Source organism: Solea solea, chromosome 8, assembly GCF_958295425.1.
Source record: "Solea solea chromosome 8, fSolSol10.1, whole genome shotgun sequence".
NCBI classification, from domain to species: Eukaryota; Metazoa; Chordata; class Actinopteri; order Pleuronectiformes; family Soleidae; genus Solea; species Solea solea.
In genome coordinates this window covers 15,902,590-15,917,733 of record NC_081141.1, presented here as the reverse complement: position 1 = coordinate 15,917,733, position 15,144 = coordinate 15,902,590, and the positions used below count along the sequence as shown (strand labels likewise).

Sequence of the window (15,144 nt, the reverse complement as noted above, 5' to 3'; positions counted from 1 at the left end):
CAGAAAGCTTCATATTTTTGCTTAATCGGGAGAATTAGCAAGAAGTACTTAGTATTTTATGTAAAAAGAATATATATATATGTGTGTGTGTGTAAATATATATATATATATATATATACTGTCTATATACACACATATACCCACACACACATATACCAACACAAACAAAAAAAACAACCTTTACTCCTCCATGTTTGACATTTAGCACAACTGCTGCTCTTATTTAGAAAATGTTTTGCATCTTGAAGTCGCAACTAATTACAAGAAAAGAAAAGAAAAGATGAATCAGTAAACTGCTCCAAGTTCAACTTTTTATCTGTGACATTACATGTGGGCTTTTTTGCTAAACAACATACTATAGAGTGCATAATGTAGGGTATTTGTTTCAGTTGGAGTAATCTCCAGCTTAGCCCTTCATTCCCAACAACAATGCAGGCTCCAGCACAACACAATGCTGCTATTATTAAGACACAAGTAAAGCCCTGCCGCTTTCTGGTCATTTCCTGTTGTCTGGGAACAGAGAGGTGGGCAGGTTGGGAAAGCCGAAAACCTAAAAGGCTGATGATATAGCAGGGATTATTGGATTATAGGCTATAATAAGACACAAAATCCTGCGGAAACCATCCTGTTCATCTTGCAAGTCCTGATAACCTGGTAAAATTCCTACTAACAAGTATCCTTCCAGCTGTCGAGCATCCTGCCAACAACTTACACAGAACCTCTTCTACACAGTCTGCTGTCTGTCATTATCCTGCAAAGACAAATCCTAGCATGTCACGAAATCCTAAAACACAGGTCTAGCACATAATGACAGACACAAAGAAATGAAGGAGAAGTTTTGTCTGTGGCTGCATGGATGTGATGTGTGAGCAGTAGAAACTAAGAGGGAATAAGTCAGGAGTGAATAGTAGAAGTAGTAGAAAGAAAATCATGTTTAAAGATCTCTAATTATGAAAAAAAAAGATGACATGAGAATTGTTGCCTGGAATATTCTTTGGTTTATAAAATGTTGAAAGAAAAAATATCCAACAAGAGAAAGATCCTTATTATCTTCATTAATATTCAAAGGCATATGCCATTTAAAAAAAAAAAAAAATAGATTTCTTATCTGTGAATCTATCAGTTTTATCTATCTATTGCACAGCTGCACTACTTTCATGGCTCAACACACTGTGTACACTGTGTGTCTGTGCACTTGTCAACACTTGCACACAAACTTTTTCCTGTACACAAACACACACATATATTAAGGCAAAATAAACAGTGACTCCATTAATTCACACATTCAACACCGAAAAGTAACAGTCTGGGAGAATTTAGCAGACATCTGTGTCTGAGCTATGCAAGCACTTCAAGAATGAGTCATGCTCACTCATGATGTGTTTCAGGTTTATTGTGAATTGTAGGACGCATGGTAGTATTTAAGATGTGTGATATTGTATATTATGAGTGTGTGTGTGTGTGTGTGTAATCATTTGTAAGGTCGTCTGGGTAGGGTTGGGGGTTGGGGGTGGTGGTGGGAGGACAGGGAAAGATAATTGAATCCTTCAGTAACTGTGATTGGCTGTGAATCATCTGCAGGCATCTGACTTCCTGGAAGGCTAATTCAGGAGTTATAACATTTTCCACATTGGGACTCATCAGGAGCCAAGAGAGTTTCAGTGTTAGCACTTACACAACAACACTTTCTGACCCTCCAGCATCACCCAAGCCTGCTCTAGATTGTGTGGGAAACTATCTGTTTCAGCAGGAAAATTTAGTGTTTTGCGTGACAATGTGTTCCTGCTTTCACTTCACCTCTGACGTGACTCGTGTTTCAGCTTAACACGATTTGAGGAACAAACACATCCAAACTATACTTCTACTTGTTACATCTTTTGGAACTCTTCTGGCAAGAACACTGTTCTTGTCAGAACCAGTAGTTTTCCAGGGTGACCAAAACCTGGTCATGAAAAGACAGACCCTCATTTCTGAAGAACTGGTTAAGGTCATTAACTGATTCAGGTGAAAGATAACCTTCTGTTCAGGCCGTCCTTAAAATAATAGCTGAACAAACCTGTGTGTGCGTGTCTCACTAACAAATCCATCCATCCATCTTCTACCACTTTATCCTCCACATGAGGGTGGGGAGGGTGCTGGTGCCAATCCAAGCTGACATAGGGCAACAGGCAGGGGTACACCCTGGACAGATGCACCACAAACAGCCATCCACTCGCACAACTACAGTCAATTTAGAGTGTCCAATTTGCCTAATCCATAGTTCTGCATGTTTTTGGACTGTGAGAGGAAACTGGAGAACCTACAGAAAAGCCCTTGTTCTGACCAGGGTCTTCTTGCTGCAAAGGCAAGAGTGCTAAGCACTACACAAACGGTGTGGCCCCTCACTAACAAATATTTTCATTAATAATTCATCTGCCGATATTTCTCCAACTGTTTGGCATTCACAATTTATCCAACAGACTAATTACTTGACTAAAAAAAAGGATCCTCACAATCCAGACAATAAATTTAGGCTTGTTTAAATACATGTTAAATAGCACTGTATTGTAACACCTGTCACAGATCTCAAGTCTTTAGAGTGTAAATTCTCCCCATAGATTCTAATCTCTGATTACTGTCTGGGTGAATCCAGCAGGAGAAACTGCAGAAGATCAAAAGTAAGAGTGTCATCACTCTTAGGTGGACAAGCCAAGCTCCACCCTCTCACATGGCTCTTCCACAGATTCTCCTGCTATTGTAAATGCAGCACAACTGGACAAAGTGCCACTATGTTCATCATGTGTCAACAGCAGACTCTGAAGGAACATCTGTCCCAAATCTCCAGACTTTACCTGGTGTTCATGTCTGAAAACAGCTTCTGTTTCTGGAATCTGACTGGAAATAAAAAAAAATGCATTCCCACAATACTTTATCCAATCAGGAGCCAAAACTCTGCAAAGAGACGGTCCTCTACACCATAACCACACAGGCACAGATCTGTCGAATGCACTGTAACTCAGTACAGAACCTGCAAGCACACACGTCTGAAGCAACATCGCCATGTTAACTATAATCAACATTCTTCCACCAACAAGAGCAAGAGGCACATTTTGGGGGCAAACACATGCAAATATGCACACACTCTCTAAAATTTTTGCTGCTTTGGAAAATAACACAGAGGCACGCATGTGTGCCCCTCAAACGCCTGCTCACACAGGGCTTACAACAGTTCCCACATTGTGTTGATGGTCTGAAGGTTTTTCGGCTTGGCTGTTTGGGTGGCCAAGTGCCATGCATGTCACGCACATACATCACATATAACTGCTCGATAATGTGTGTTACACTGTAGAGGGTCCCTCATTGTCACCAGAACCAAGCTTTTCTCCCCCCCATCCCCCCATGTTTTTTTGTCCTCTTCTGTCCTTCTTTTTAGATCCCTACTCCTTTCTGCCTGCCAAGTCATATCTGATGGCTCCTCTCTTCCTCCCTTTTTTTCCTCTCCTACTCTTGCCTTTTTTTCTTCCCTCCCCCCAGAGGGCGGTTGTGGGTCAGACCTCTCTCGTGGTCTCATCAGTGGATTTCTTAGAACCCCTGAGGGAAGCGGAAGAGCTGGCGTCCGATAACATCTCAGTTAAAAACATGGAACCATGACATTATCTGATGCATTGCTGATATCTGAGGCTGCAGAATCCTCTGCCTTTTTTCCGCTCTTAAGTCTTTTATTTCTGTAAAAACACATACATAATGTGCAATGTGCATTTTTTTGGAAAGATTTGCTCTGTAGTTTTCTGAATTCCAAGAAGCAGAAGTCCTTTCTTACAATGAAAAATGTCTTAGACAACCAGTCCTGTGTTGTGGCAGATAAAATCCCCAAATAAGTAATCAAGTTATGTTGGGGGGAAAATTGCATTATAATTATCCTTATCAAGTGTCAGCTCATTTTCTGGGCAGAGCGCAGTTTCTAGTATTGAATATGTGATGTAGAAATACTACTAGGGGCCACAAGATTCACATGGCCGCAGTAGAATATTCATTTATTTATCTATTTTTAGCTTTTTACTGTATTCATGTTCGGGTTGCATGTATACATGTAGGCAGAACTGAAGTCCTGTTGTCTATACCACACAGTGCAAAACAGAAGTGAAGACAGCTCTGAAATATTCAAATGTCAGAACCCAAGAAAGTCTATGGGGAAGTAAAAGCACTTCTGAATTTCATGCGAAACACTGGCGGGTATATACCAACCAATTAAGCACAAGGAACTGAACCTAAACTTTAAATTAGAAACTACATTCTAGGGCTGAACGATTTTTTAATAAATATCTAATTGCGATTGTTTTGACAGGAATTGCAAAATGATTCGCGATATCGGAGAGAATGGTAATTTCATCAAATATGTTTTAATTCAAAGAACATATTTAAAAATGATTACTGTATGATATTTGTGCAGATCTGTGAGAAACAAAGATGTTCCCTTCAGTCTGTAGAATAAGATGTGTATAGATCAGGACAGTAATTACAGTTTACAGATTTTGGTTTTGACAAATATTGCGCCTCCTGCTATTTCTAGGCTTTATTGCGATTTTGATTAATTGTCCATTCTGCACTATTTGTCTTGCACTATAAACCCTTATATACAGTTTAGCTGGTGTTACTTCCCCACGCTGGCGGCATGTTTCTGTTTTTCTGTCACTTAAATAAGTCCGGGTGTGATGGTGATGATGATGATGATGACTGCCTCATCTAAAAAACAAACAACTAAGGACACCGTTATCAGCCTGTACGTACACTCACATGTGTCTTCGATGACACATTTTTTTTTAAAAAGGTGGTAAAATGACAACACAATGATAAGACAATCTGTGTGTCACACACACACGCACACACACAACAAAATTACTGTTTTGATTTACTGCCAAACATCATTGGGTCATGAAAATGAGTGTCTGTTCCCCACCAGTTACTCTTCTCCATTATTTCTGGTTATTGATGTAAAAGTGAGGCATATTGACATACGATGAATAACTCACAACTGTTTATTATTTCATGTCCATCGCCATGGTGACCACTGATAAGATTTCGGTTGAGTAATTTTTTAAAATGTAAACAGTTTAGGACCTTACTTATGATCTCCATTAATCTGCATTTTGTGTCAGGTTGCACAGCAGTGCACTCGCACACCACAACAATAATGAAACTGGTACCAGTACAGCAGAGCAGAATATGTCTGTTTTTAAAAAGATCCCTTTGTCATTTAAAACTTATTTACTAAGTCACAAAACACACAGCCACAACATTAAAATCAGTCACATGTTTTGTTGTTTGTACCTGATGTGGACGAAGAAAAGGGCATCTACTAAAAGCCGTGGTAATAACAACAACAACTTGGTCAACTTAACTTTTGGATTAAACAAATTACATTTTTATCAATTACATGATAACGAAAAAGTGTAAAGCAACACAAGTAAGTAATAATCAGACAATTAATAAACAATAATCGACCACTTCTGATTGTTAAAGTGTCAATAACTCAGCCTAATGACAATGCAACATAGGTCCTATATTGTTACATTCTGTTTGTATGGTGTACATTTCTAAATAATTCTGGATTCATTAAATTGTATATAAAGTAATACAAAGAAAGGTTTTATTTTTCAGAAAGTGCAGGAGGAGCTAAGAGAGAAGCCCTTTAAATTTCACATAAGCACGTTATGTTTTAAAGCAGAGGAAAAGGAAAACAAAGTATAGTTTGACGGATGATTTAAGATGAATCATTTTGGGATAATCCCCATTAAACGTGGTGAGTGATGTTAAAAGCACTTGGAAACAGCAGCAGAAGCAGCAGCAGCAGGAGCAGAGTCTGATGAGAGCTGACAGGAGCTCACAGTGTACTCACGTTCTCCGTTATCTCGGATGGGCACCCTCCGCAGCACGACAACTAACCAACAAGTTGGACTTCGCATAACGGAAATGTGTCGAGAAGCATCTAAAGTAACGCGAACACGACGCCGTCGAGGAGCAACGGACGCTGGGCATCAGCGGAGGGGCAGCGCGCAGACGGAACCCACGGCTTTCTCTCTCATTGTCGGTGCGTGCGACGGTTCGTCCGCACACAGACGAGAAAAAAGAGGAGGAAAGAAAACTTTCAGCCACGAACTTGACGCGGAAAAAAAGTGGCGACTCCTCATTTCCGCTGTCAAAAAAAAGTGCCGCGGTCCCGCCGCGTCAAGCAAGAGAGGATGCAATATTGCTTTTCCTGTTCTGATTTTCAAAATAAGACACCTGTATCAAAACTACGCGGGCTTGTTTTTTTTTTTTATTACTCCTCTATGACTCATTTTGATTTCATGGCCAATTTATTTACCCTAGTTTTCGTTTGATTTCATAGATATTTGTGTGTCTAATCTAATATATTACCATGGGTAATATGTCACTGTTGTGTAAACCCAATTACACAAAAGGCTTTGTATTGTACACAAATAACCATAAAACGATTAGGTCTCATTTTCTTGACATATTAACTGTGTCTATGAAACCTGTCCTCAATCTATAATGGCCACTTTATTAGATAAAACTGCACAGTCTAAATAGATTCAACACAACTGTCCTGAAATACACGTGTTATGCAACTATAATAACATTGGATAAATTGTGTTTTGGCATTCTACTTAAAAAAAAACCCCTTGTATTAACTACACTACTACAGAGCCCAGAACTACAGATACTACTACAGTGTCCAGAACAACCAAGAGAATAACTGATATACATTTTGTACAAAGTCCTGGTTCAGTTGAGTGTGGATGTGGTTGATTTTCTGGAAGAGAAGGTTAGGTTAAAATTATTCACAGTATAACCAATCCAATAATTTACTGTCAAATATTTCCAAGGGAAATATTTGACAGGGGAATTGAATACATTTGCAAAAATGTCCATAGCCATATTCTGTATTCAGATATGTTCAGAAATACTGTATCTGTTGGTGCATTAACAGTTTCTTGCAGAGTTTCACATCCTGCATTAGTCACATAACCTTAAATAATGTTGCAATAACTCCTTAAAGCTGACTGAAATACAACAGTGTGTATGCGATTTAAAAAGAGGAATTCTATGAACTTCAAATTCAGATGTTGCTTTCAGTGTGACTGTGCACAACGCTGACCTTTGTTGTCTATTTCAGATCTTACCTTAGATTGTATGCTTACTACATTTAAGATAAAGTCCTCAGAAACATTCATGTTCAGCACAAGATGACCCGATACACAGTAGATATATATATATTTTAAAATCTTAAGTATACACACAGAAGTAGCTACAGAACAAGAGCAAAGAACATTACCTAACTGCTGTCTGTATATTACTATAATGCAAGATTAATGTGAGATAAAGTCTAATATTCTATCATAGCATGAAAAAATTATAGTGTACAATTTGATATATTAATGTAATGATTATAATCCGTATGGAGCGATAACATGGCATATATAGTATAAGGACAAGAAAAATTAGGGCTTGAAAGGTATTAGATCATCTCTAAAGTACATAACATAACAGAGTGTTCTCTATATCACAAGGTTGGGTTGAGAGTTGAGAGGGAATATACATCTCATGCTATTCACTTGTAAAGCCATAAATCTGAAATGACCAAACTCTCAGAACAATAATATCATTCAAATCTGGTTTCTGTAGATTGTGTGCCTGCCTTTCACCCTGTGTCAGCTGGGATTGTCTCCAGCTCCTTGCAACCCTCATGTGGAGGATAAAGCAGTATAGAGAATGTATGAATGAATGAATGAATGATGAAGTAATTACTTAACCTTGGACATCCCCCGTGTGTGTACTTAGGTTCACTGAATCGGTTTCCAGTACATTTAAATGGCATATAAATGGTTTGTTACTGTTTTTTCTTCCTAATAACTTGCTTTAGGTAGTTGCCTATAGCTTAACACCTGAAGATACAATGACCTAAATGACAGAGAATCTTCTTATCTATTCCATGTATTATGTCTTTGTATTTTCTGTTGTTTGTTTTATAATTGCTCAATGCGACTAACCTAACTAAATGAGGATTAAATTAAATGTATCAGATGTAAACCAGATACTGATGACCCTGAAGTCAAGGGGCTAAAGATGACTTAAAATTGTTGCACAGTGACACCTAGTGAAAAACAGACTCAACAGCAAAGGTGAATGTGAGGTTAATTTTTTCTTTAATGCCAGTCCAGGCACACATGCTGCATGCAGAATAAAACGATATACTATAGGTTGCATTATTATAAAGAAAGAAAAAAATAGATTCAATACGTAGCAATCTCAGTGAATGAAATGGCCGCCACATATCAATAATATGATAATAAAGTTTATTGACTGTTTTACAGCAAATGTTTCATTAACAAAAATATTTTCAGGATAACATGTAAGAGACAACAGATTATTATTGATTATCCCATATATTATTATTCATAGTGTTCACTTTAATGCTGACAAATGTGACAGGAATCATAAAAGTTAGTGGAACCAACAAACTTGGCACAAAACGAAACGATTGAAAATATTCAGGATTCATTCAAGAGATCGATTTGACACATTCACAAATTACTTTCAGTATTATGGTGGGAGCAGACTGATGCTGACTGTAACTACAGTGATACCATTTCTGAAGAGCATAAAAATTGGCAGTAACTCAAGCATGATTTTTGTCTGAAAGGATCCTCATGCCAGTTTAAATAAAATTACAAACAACAGTACCTTCTTTTCCCACACTGTCATCTCTGTACAAGCAAACGACAGTGGTGTGCATTGATGCAGACTGAAGGAACTGAGCCATTGTCAAAATGTGATTGCACTGTGATGAGCCTTTGGCAAGAAAGGATGAATAATGGAAGCAGCATCAAAAAGAGGGAAAAGTCGAGCCCCCTATCGCTGCAGTCCTATGATAACGGTTAAAAGTGCAATTACAGGAGTATAAAGACAACAGAAGGCATGTATAAAACAAAAAAGTGAAATGGCTATGTGATTAAATATAGAATGTCATATGAGCAACATTTTAAAAAGGTTCATTTTTGCATATTACTGTTAATTTCCAACATGGAATATAAACAAACCACAAGGTTAGATGGTCGCATAGATAGAGAATACAGTATGTCTCCATTATTTTTTTTTACACTCATTCAGTACCATACAGATTAAAACATTATCACAAGAAAAAAAACCCCCAATGATCTGCATGTATATCATGAAAGTAACAGACACTTATAAAGACAAGTGCTAAGTCGCACACATTCAAGGAGTAACAATCAGAGTTTTAAGAAATACAAGTGTCAAAAGAGAATTAAGTGACAAGCACTCTTATGACACAGCCTCATCTTGCTGCTGGCAAACAAGGGCTAAAAATACCGGGATGAGTTGCTCTGAGCGAGGCATCCAGCCCCCACTACAGTCCCCAGTGACTGTGGAGAGGATGCTCTGACATTAAAAACCACAAGGTCTCTGAGGTGAGATATGCCCCTGTGGGAGTAAGGAGGGGAAACTGGGCCACTGTTTCCCCCAAAAACAATAATCCCAAGAGAATCCTCCTTTCTCTACAAATTGACATGTTAAAAAGATCCACTTTGAAGTGTGTGTAAAAGTTACAGGAAGCTGAAAATCAAGAATATAGATGCTAACACAGCCCAAGCCATTGGAGTGTAAAAATATCACCGACTGTTCAAACGTTTTCCTGCGGTTTCTTTTAACTTTATCATACGTACTGATTTAAGCGCGTTCCTCAAAGCAATCGAACCATTTCATCTTCACCAGTTTAAACCTGGGTGTCACCAGGGACTTAATTTTCTCTTATATCAAGAAGAAGAGCTGTGATCTTAGCAGCTTTTTGCTGTGGGATTTTTCATATAGTTTTCAGTGTAATTGCTTGTAGGTGTAACTTACTAAAACTTTATTTTAGATTGCGTTTCAACAGCCTTGAAGAAAACCGACTCTGAGACAATCTCACAAGTACATGTGGAAACTTGATCGGCAGAAGAAATCTTGATCATAACAGAATTACAATTTAGTTTTATCTACTGTATGGGGAAAGTGGTGTTTTTCATAACTGTACACTTAGAACTGCAGTATGAACATTTAAAGTTAAACAAACGTCCATTACATTCAAACCATCAGGAAATGAGTTCATACAATGGTGATTAAGCTTTTTAGCTCTATCCTATTCTCTCTGTGTTTCTCAGCATTCACCCACCGCACCCAGGAAATGTTTTGTTTTATGTCGAGACGACAGAAGCAACAACAATGTTGTGCTGGTAAAGCAATAAAGCCGGCAAATAGATTGAAGTATGACTGAAAAGACAAAGAAGTGTGCACCAAACAGACTGCCATTCAAACAGTTTGAAGGGATAAACACTTCTTGTCCCTGCCCACCACTGTGCTGCCGCTGTATACACAAACACTCCCAAAGTCAGGTCTGATAGTACTGTTTTACAGAGCTATTTTCAGATGAAGGACACGGCGTACAAACAATGCTACATCATTTCTGTTCATGAAGACCTAACAGAGACAGGAATAATAAGACACAAATCACCAAAGTTATACCCTACAGCTTTAACTAACCTCAGCAAATGACCGTGAGCAACGGCGTTGAAAAAAAAAAAAGGAGCACATTTTGTATTTTAATGTTTCTTGGATTGAAAATAGATAGTGTTGATTATTTCCCTTGTGCCAGACAAGATCTGGAAACAATCTCTTCCTTTTTTTTGATTAGTGATTTGAGTGTTGCATTTTAAGGAATGATGTTAATAAAATATGGGAATTATTCATTTCCATTCATTTACTGGCTCTGCAGCCACTCCGTTCGCAAGTCCTCCACCTCTTTTCCGTACCAGTCATGGAGTTTGGAGAAGCAGCCGGTGCCAGGGCAGACGGGGCTTTCCAGAGATGCTCCTGTTCGCCTTGGTGGCACTGGTGGAGCCCTGGCCCCATCACCTCCATAACCAGTCGCAGGGTCTGCACAGCCATCCCAGGCCACAGAGGAAGCCCCTCCCTCAACTACACCGTTAGTCAAGGCCGCTGGTTGTTTACTCCATGTAACCCCATTCTCTTTGGAGCACCCAGAGGGAAGCTGTACCTCATCCTGGACGCCCTTTTGAGCAGATCCCGACATAGCAAGGGCACCTGATGACGACGACGATGATAAAGAGGATGAAGATGAAGACGAAGAGGATGCTCCGGACCTGGACCGTGCAACATGGTTTCGTCTGGACACCTTAGGCCTACCCTGCAAACTTCCAACTCCAGCCCCACCACAGCTACCTCCTCCTGCCTCCTGGATCTCTTCCAGCTGCCTCTCCAGCTCCTTCACCACCAGCCTCATGTAGTCGAAGCTGGCCCGAGACAACGCTTTCACCCACGACTCCATGGCTGCTTGGCTGTCAGCAGCCATCTTATACACCCGTGCTTTGGGGCAGTCAAACTTGATGGCAAAGGCGAACTCCTCAGCCGACTCGCACAGTTCCACAGTGCACCCTTCGAGGACAATGACACCAATGGGCTCTCGGCTGTCGCGCTCCTCAAAGTAGAAGAGCATGTTTCCCTTCAGAATGAACCAGCGGCGGTGATAAGCTGTGTTGCGCTCACCCTTCTTAAAAAGGAAGCCCGTCTTGTCTGGCGGCGAGTCACAGGTGGCATAGTGTGCCACGCTGCGTTCATTCAGCTTCATCTTCTCACCTTCTCTTTAACCCAAGATGATTCTTTATTTACCTGAAGGAAATGAAGAAGAAAAAGGTCATCCTCTGGTGTCAGCAATATTAGTCTGCTCCTTTCATTTCCAGTAACACCAAGTTCTGATAATGCTGAGTTCTCTCTATTTTTAGTGGCACTAATCAGTGACTGCTGAAAGAAAACAGACTCATTCTCAGCGCTTCATCATAATTACTTTAATTTACTGCCGTGATTACTTGTAGTTTATTGACATGATGTTTCATTTGAATATACATTAATATTCTGACATGATGTGTCATTTTAGTTTTAGATTATGTATACTTTTAATCTCCTGACGTGATGTTTACTTTACTAACATTATATTTTAGTTTATTGACATAAGGCAAACTTGTAATTTTAGGTTTATTGAGATTATATATACCTTTAATCATGTATATTTTGGATTAATGACATTATATATACTTTAGTTTATTGACCTGCAAACCTTTAATTAATGGACATGATGTATAACAGGGATCTCTAACTCATATGACCTGGGGGCCACTGAGTGTCTAGTTTGACAGTAGGAGGCCGGTCAAATATTTATGATGACATTTCACATAATTGCAAAATAAAAAGGGTTTGTTTTGATATGGAATGATAAATAGTTCACAATATGAATGTATTTATGAGGCAAAATGATTCTATTAATACAAAAACATACAGAAATAACTTGATATTAAGTGATGGGCATTGAGTTGAGATTATATACTGTATACCTTTAATCTACTGATATGCTTTGGTTTATTGGCATGATGCAAACTTTTAATTAATGGACAAGTATAATTTCAGTTTATTGAGAGTATACCTTTAATTTAGTATATTCAACATACATGGTCTCCCCCAGGGAAAATGAGAGACCAGGTAAAATGAAAGGCCAGGTAAAATGAAAGTGAGAGCAACACGTGCCCTGCTCTTACTTTCATTTTATTTTGCTTACATTTTATTTTTTATCATACTTAGCATTGCCAAAGTAATACTTCAGCAGCACAGTATAGAACAGTATAGACTGAGTCATTCAAAGGGAATAAATTGTTGGGTTATATATTCTCTGTGCTATAGTCACATGCTTAGCTATAAAACTAGGTCTCAGGCCTCTCTGTGCAAACAACAGCTAATCCAGCTTTAATCTGGTAAGAACATTGAAGACAAAGTAAAAATAACAATCACCTCGTTTAACACAACTTGTTTGGCTTTTATATAGAAGGGTATATGTTGTACTTACGTGTCCATGATGTGTGCTGTCCTCTCCATCACACCTGGACATCCAAACTCATTCTGTCTCCATATTCTTTGTGTCTTTGTCCTCTCCGCTCAAAGTTTTTACACACTGACGCTGAGCATCAAGGCTGTGGTCCTTCTGAGAGGAAACGATGATAAGACAAGTCACAGATGAGGTGTTTGTATTTTTTCCAGTTCTGCGAGCTGATCGTGTTACTGACTCAGCGTCGGGGCTGTAGTCACACGCTTTTGACACATCAGCACTTTGTGTGTGAATGTACTGGATGTCGGGCTATAAAAGTCCTGTCATAATGAACGACAGTTCCGGTTAACACGGACACAAATAAAAGCGACAGACGCTCGGTGGGTGCTGTGTCAGCTGTGTGAGCTAAATGGCCGCGTTTAGCCACTTTGTTGAATACTAATGTGAAAACGTTTTAAATGAACACAGACAGCTGTGCACTGACGGTGAGTTAAAAACACCAGTGTTTACTACACTTAGTGTTACAAACCCGGCCGTTACATGTGCTACAAATAATTACCTGCCGATGAGGACGCCTGCTATGGTCTGACAGCGTCCCCGTTATTATTTATTCCTTTGTTTTCACCATTTACTTCTCCTCCTTCCTCCTTTTCCTCTTTCTTTTTTCTTCCTTCCACGTCACAGGACGAGCAGGGAAAGTGCGCGCACGTTGTGTTGCACGCGGCAAGCTCAAATGGGCGGGGCCATGTGTGCCTTGATCACAGCGCTCATGCTGAAATGTTGACCGGGTGAGCGGTGACATAAAACAAGCGCACCCCGACCACGGCTACGCCTGCATGGATGCACCAAGATGCCAGGGTTATAGATATTTGTATGTTCACAATTCTGAAAAGATAAAACACTGACTGATAAACAATAAAATGTTACCCTAAATCACAGTTTATAAATCTATGACAAGATTTGACAGATTTCCAATGTGCCTGGACTGTCTGTTTAAGCACAAATGGCAAATAAAAACCTTGAACCTATGAATACATTTTATTTTTAATATATCTTCTCAGTTTTAAAGAGCTCTTTTATTTTAACAGAACAATAAGTGATTTTCTATTGTAATACAGGTTGTTTTAGTGAGACTGTGCCTTGTGACCGAATTGACTTGTGTCTTTTCTGTTTGTGTGTTTAATTTGTCTACTTTTCAAATACATGGTGAAACTGAACTAGGAAAATGCCAATTTTGAAGCGCTTAAAGGCCTTTTAGGCACTTTACCTTCATATTCTTAATGACCTTTTTTGTTGAAAATAAATTTGTTTAACATTTAGTTCCTTCAAGAGGCAACATTCTGAATACAAATGAGTCTCACTCATCTTACGCAACATCTTATTAAGAACACTGCAGTCACATGTCAGGAGTCTAAAAAGAAACCCCAAATGACACAAACTGAAAGAGGTATAACTTTGTCAGAATTCCACAAATCTCTTGCACAATGAAACACAACCCTCAAACCACGTTCTCTGCTCAAACATGATTCTTTCTACCCAAACAAGACACATAACTATCACATACACGTCACTGTCTATCATCAGACAGACAGCTCATATTTTAATAGTGAATGCTTTTTCCCATTTTACAGGAGTTTGAAAATTATACCACAAATAAAATAGCATCTGTTATATCAATGTTATTATATATGTGAGAAAACTCACAATTAGACATTTCCCCCGAATTTGTTGAGCCCTAATTTACATGTAAATGCAACACAAATGTATAAAATGTGCAGCGAAACGTCAATTATGTAAGTACAATAAGAAAATCAGAGCACAGAGGTACAAAAGGTAACAGAATAAATATTTAAGTCACACGATGCCTCATAGTCTGACACATGATTGTGAGTTTTGCAATTTTTGTATTTGCAAAACGTGATTTAGAATATTTTACTGACACCAAGTGAATTGGACTCAAGAGATTACAGAATTGTGTGCTTCAGATCAAAGTGCCTGCTATATATTGTACAACATCTAGCTGATTTTGTCAGTTCATGGAAAGAAATGTTCTACTCTCAAGAATGTCTCTGTATTCCTGTGTAAATGTTCCTGTAACCACATCCTTCATCTGAACTGCTGGTTAGGGCATATGCCTGAGCATGTGTGGCCCTGACAAGCTTCTACAAATTCATTAGAATATATTGTAGAGACAGGTGCAGCCTTAACACCACCAA

At 38.9% G+C, this 15,144-nt stretch overlaps 2 protein-coding genes across 3 annotated transcripts in view; both read right to left on the bottom strand.

Moving 5' to 3' along the window:
- The window catches only part of sh2b3 (SH2B adaptor protein 3), a 50,919-nt gene extending 44,751 nt beyond the window's left edge, over positions 1-6,168 (bottom strand). Inside the window, exon 1 of the mRNA XM_058635484.1 lies at positions 5,876-6,168. The gene's annotated coding sequence lies outside the window, so the exon portion shown is untranslated. The remainder of the gene's footprint in view (positions 1-5,875) is intronic.
- Positions 6,169-8,319: 2,151 nt separating this feature from the next.
- On the bottom strand, positions 8,320-13,620 carry pheta1 (PH domain containing endocytic trafficking adaptor 1). Of its 2 annotated transcripts, XM_058635486.1 has the most exons (3): positions 13,488-13,620; positions 12,950-13,084; positions 8,320-11,724 (listed from the first exon to the last, which is right to left on the bottom strand). In XM_058635486.1, exon 3 carries the CDS (start codon positions 11,681-11,683, stop codon positions 10,796-10,798), a length of 888 nt encoding a protein of 295 aa, XP_058491469.1. In that variant the 5' UTR covers positions 11,684-11,724; positions 12,950-13,084; positions 13,488-13,620; the 3' UTR covers positions 8,320-10,795. The 2 variants fall into 2 exon arrangements, with proteins under 2 accessions (XP_058491469.1, XP_058491470.1); XM_058635487.1 differs by having other exon boundaries at positions 12,950-13,607.
- Between the last annotated feature and the right edge of the window lie 1,524 nt (positions 13,621-15,144).

Bases quoted from the DNA above. Each gene is read 5' to 3' on its own strand.
- pheta1 (XM_058635486.1), bottom strand. From the start codon at position 11,683: ATGAAGCTGAATGAACGCAGCGTGGCACACTATGCCACCTGTGACTCG.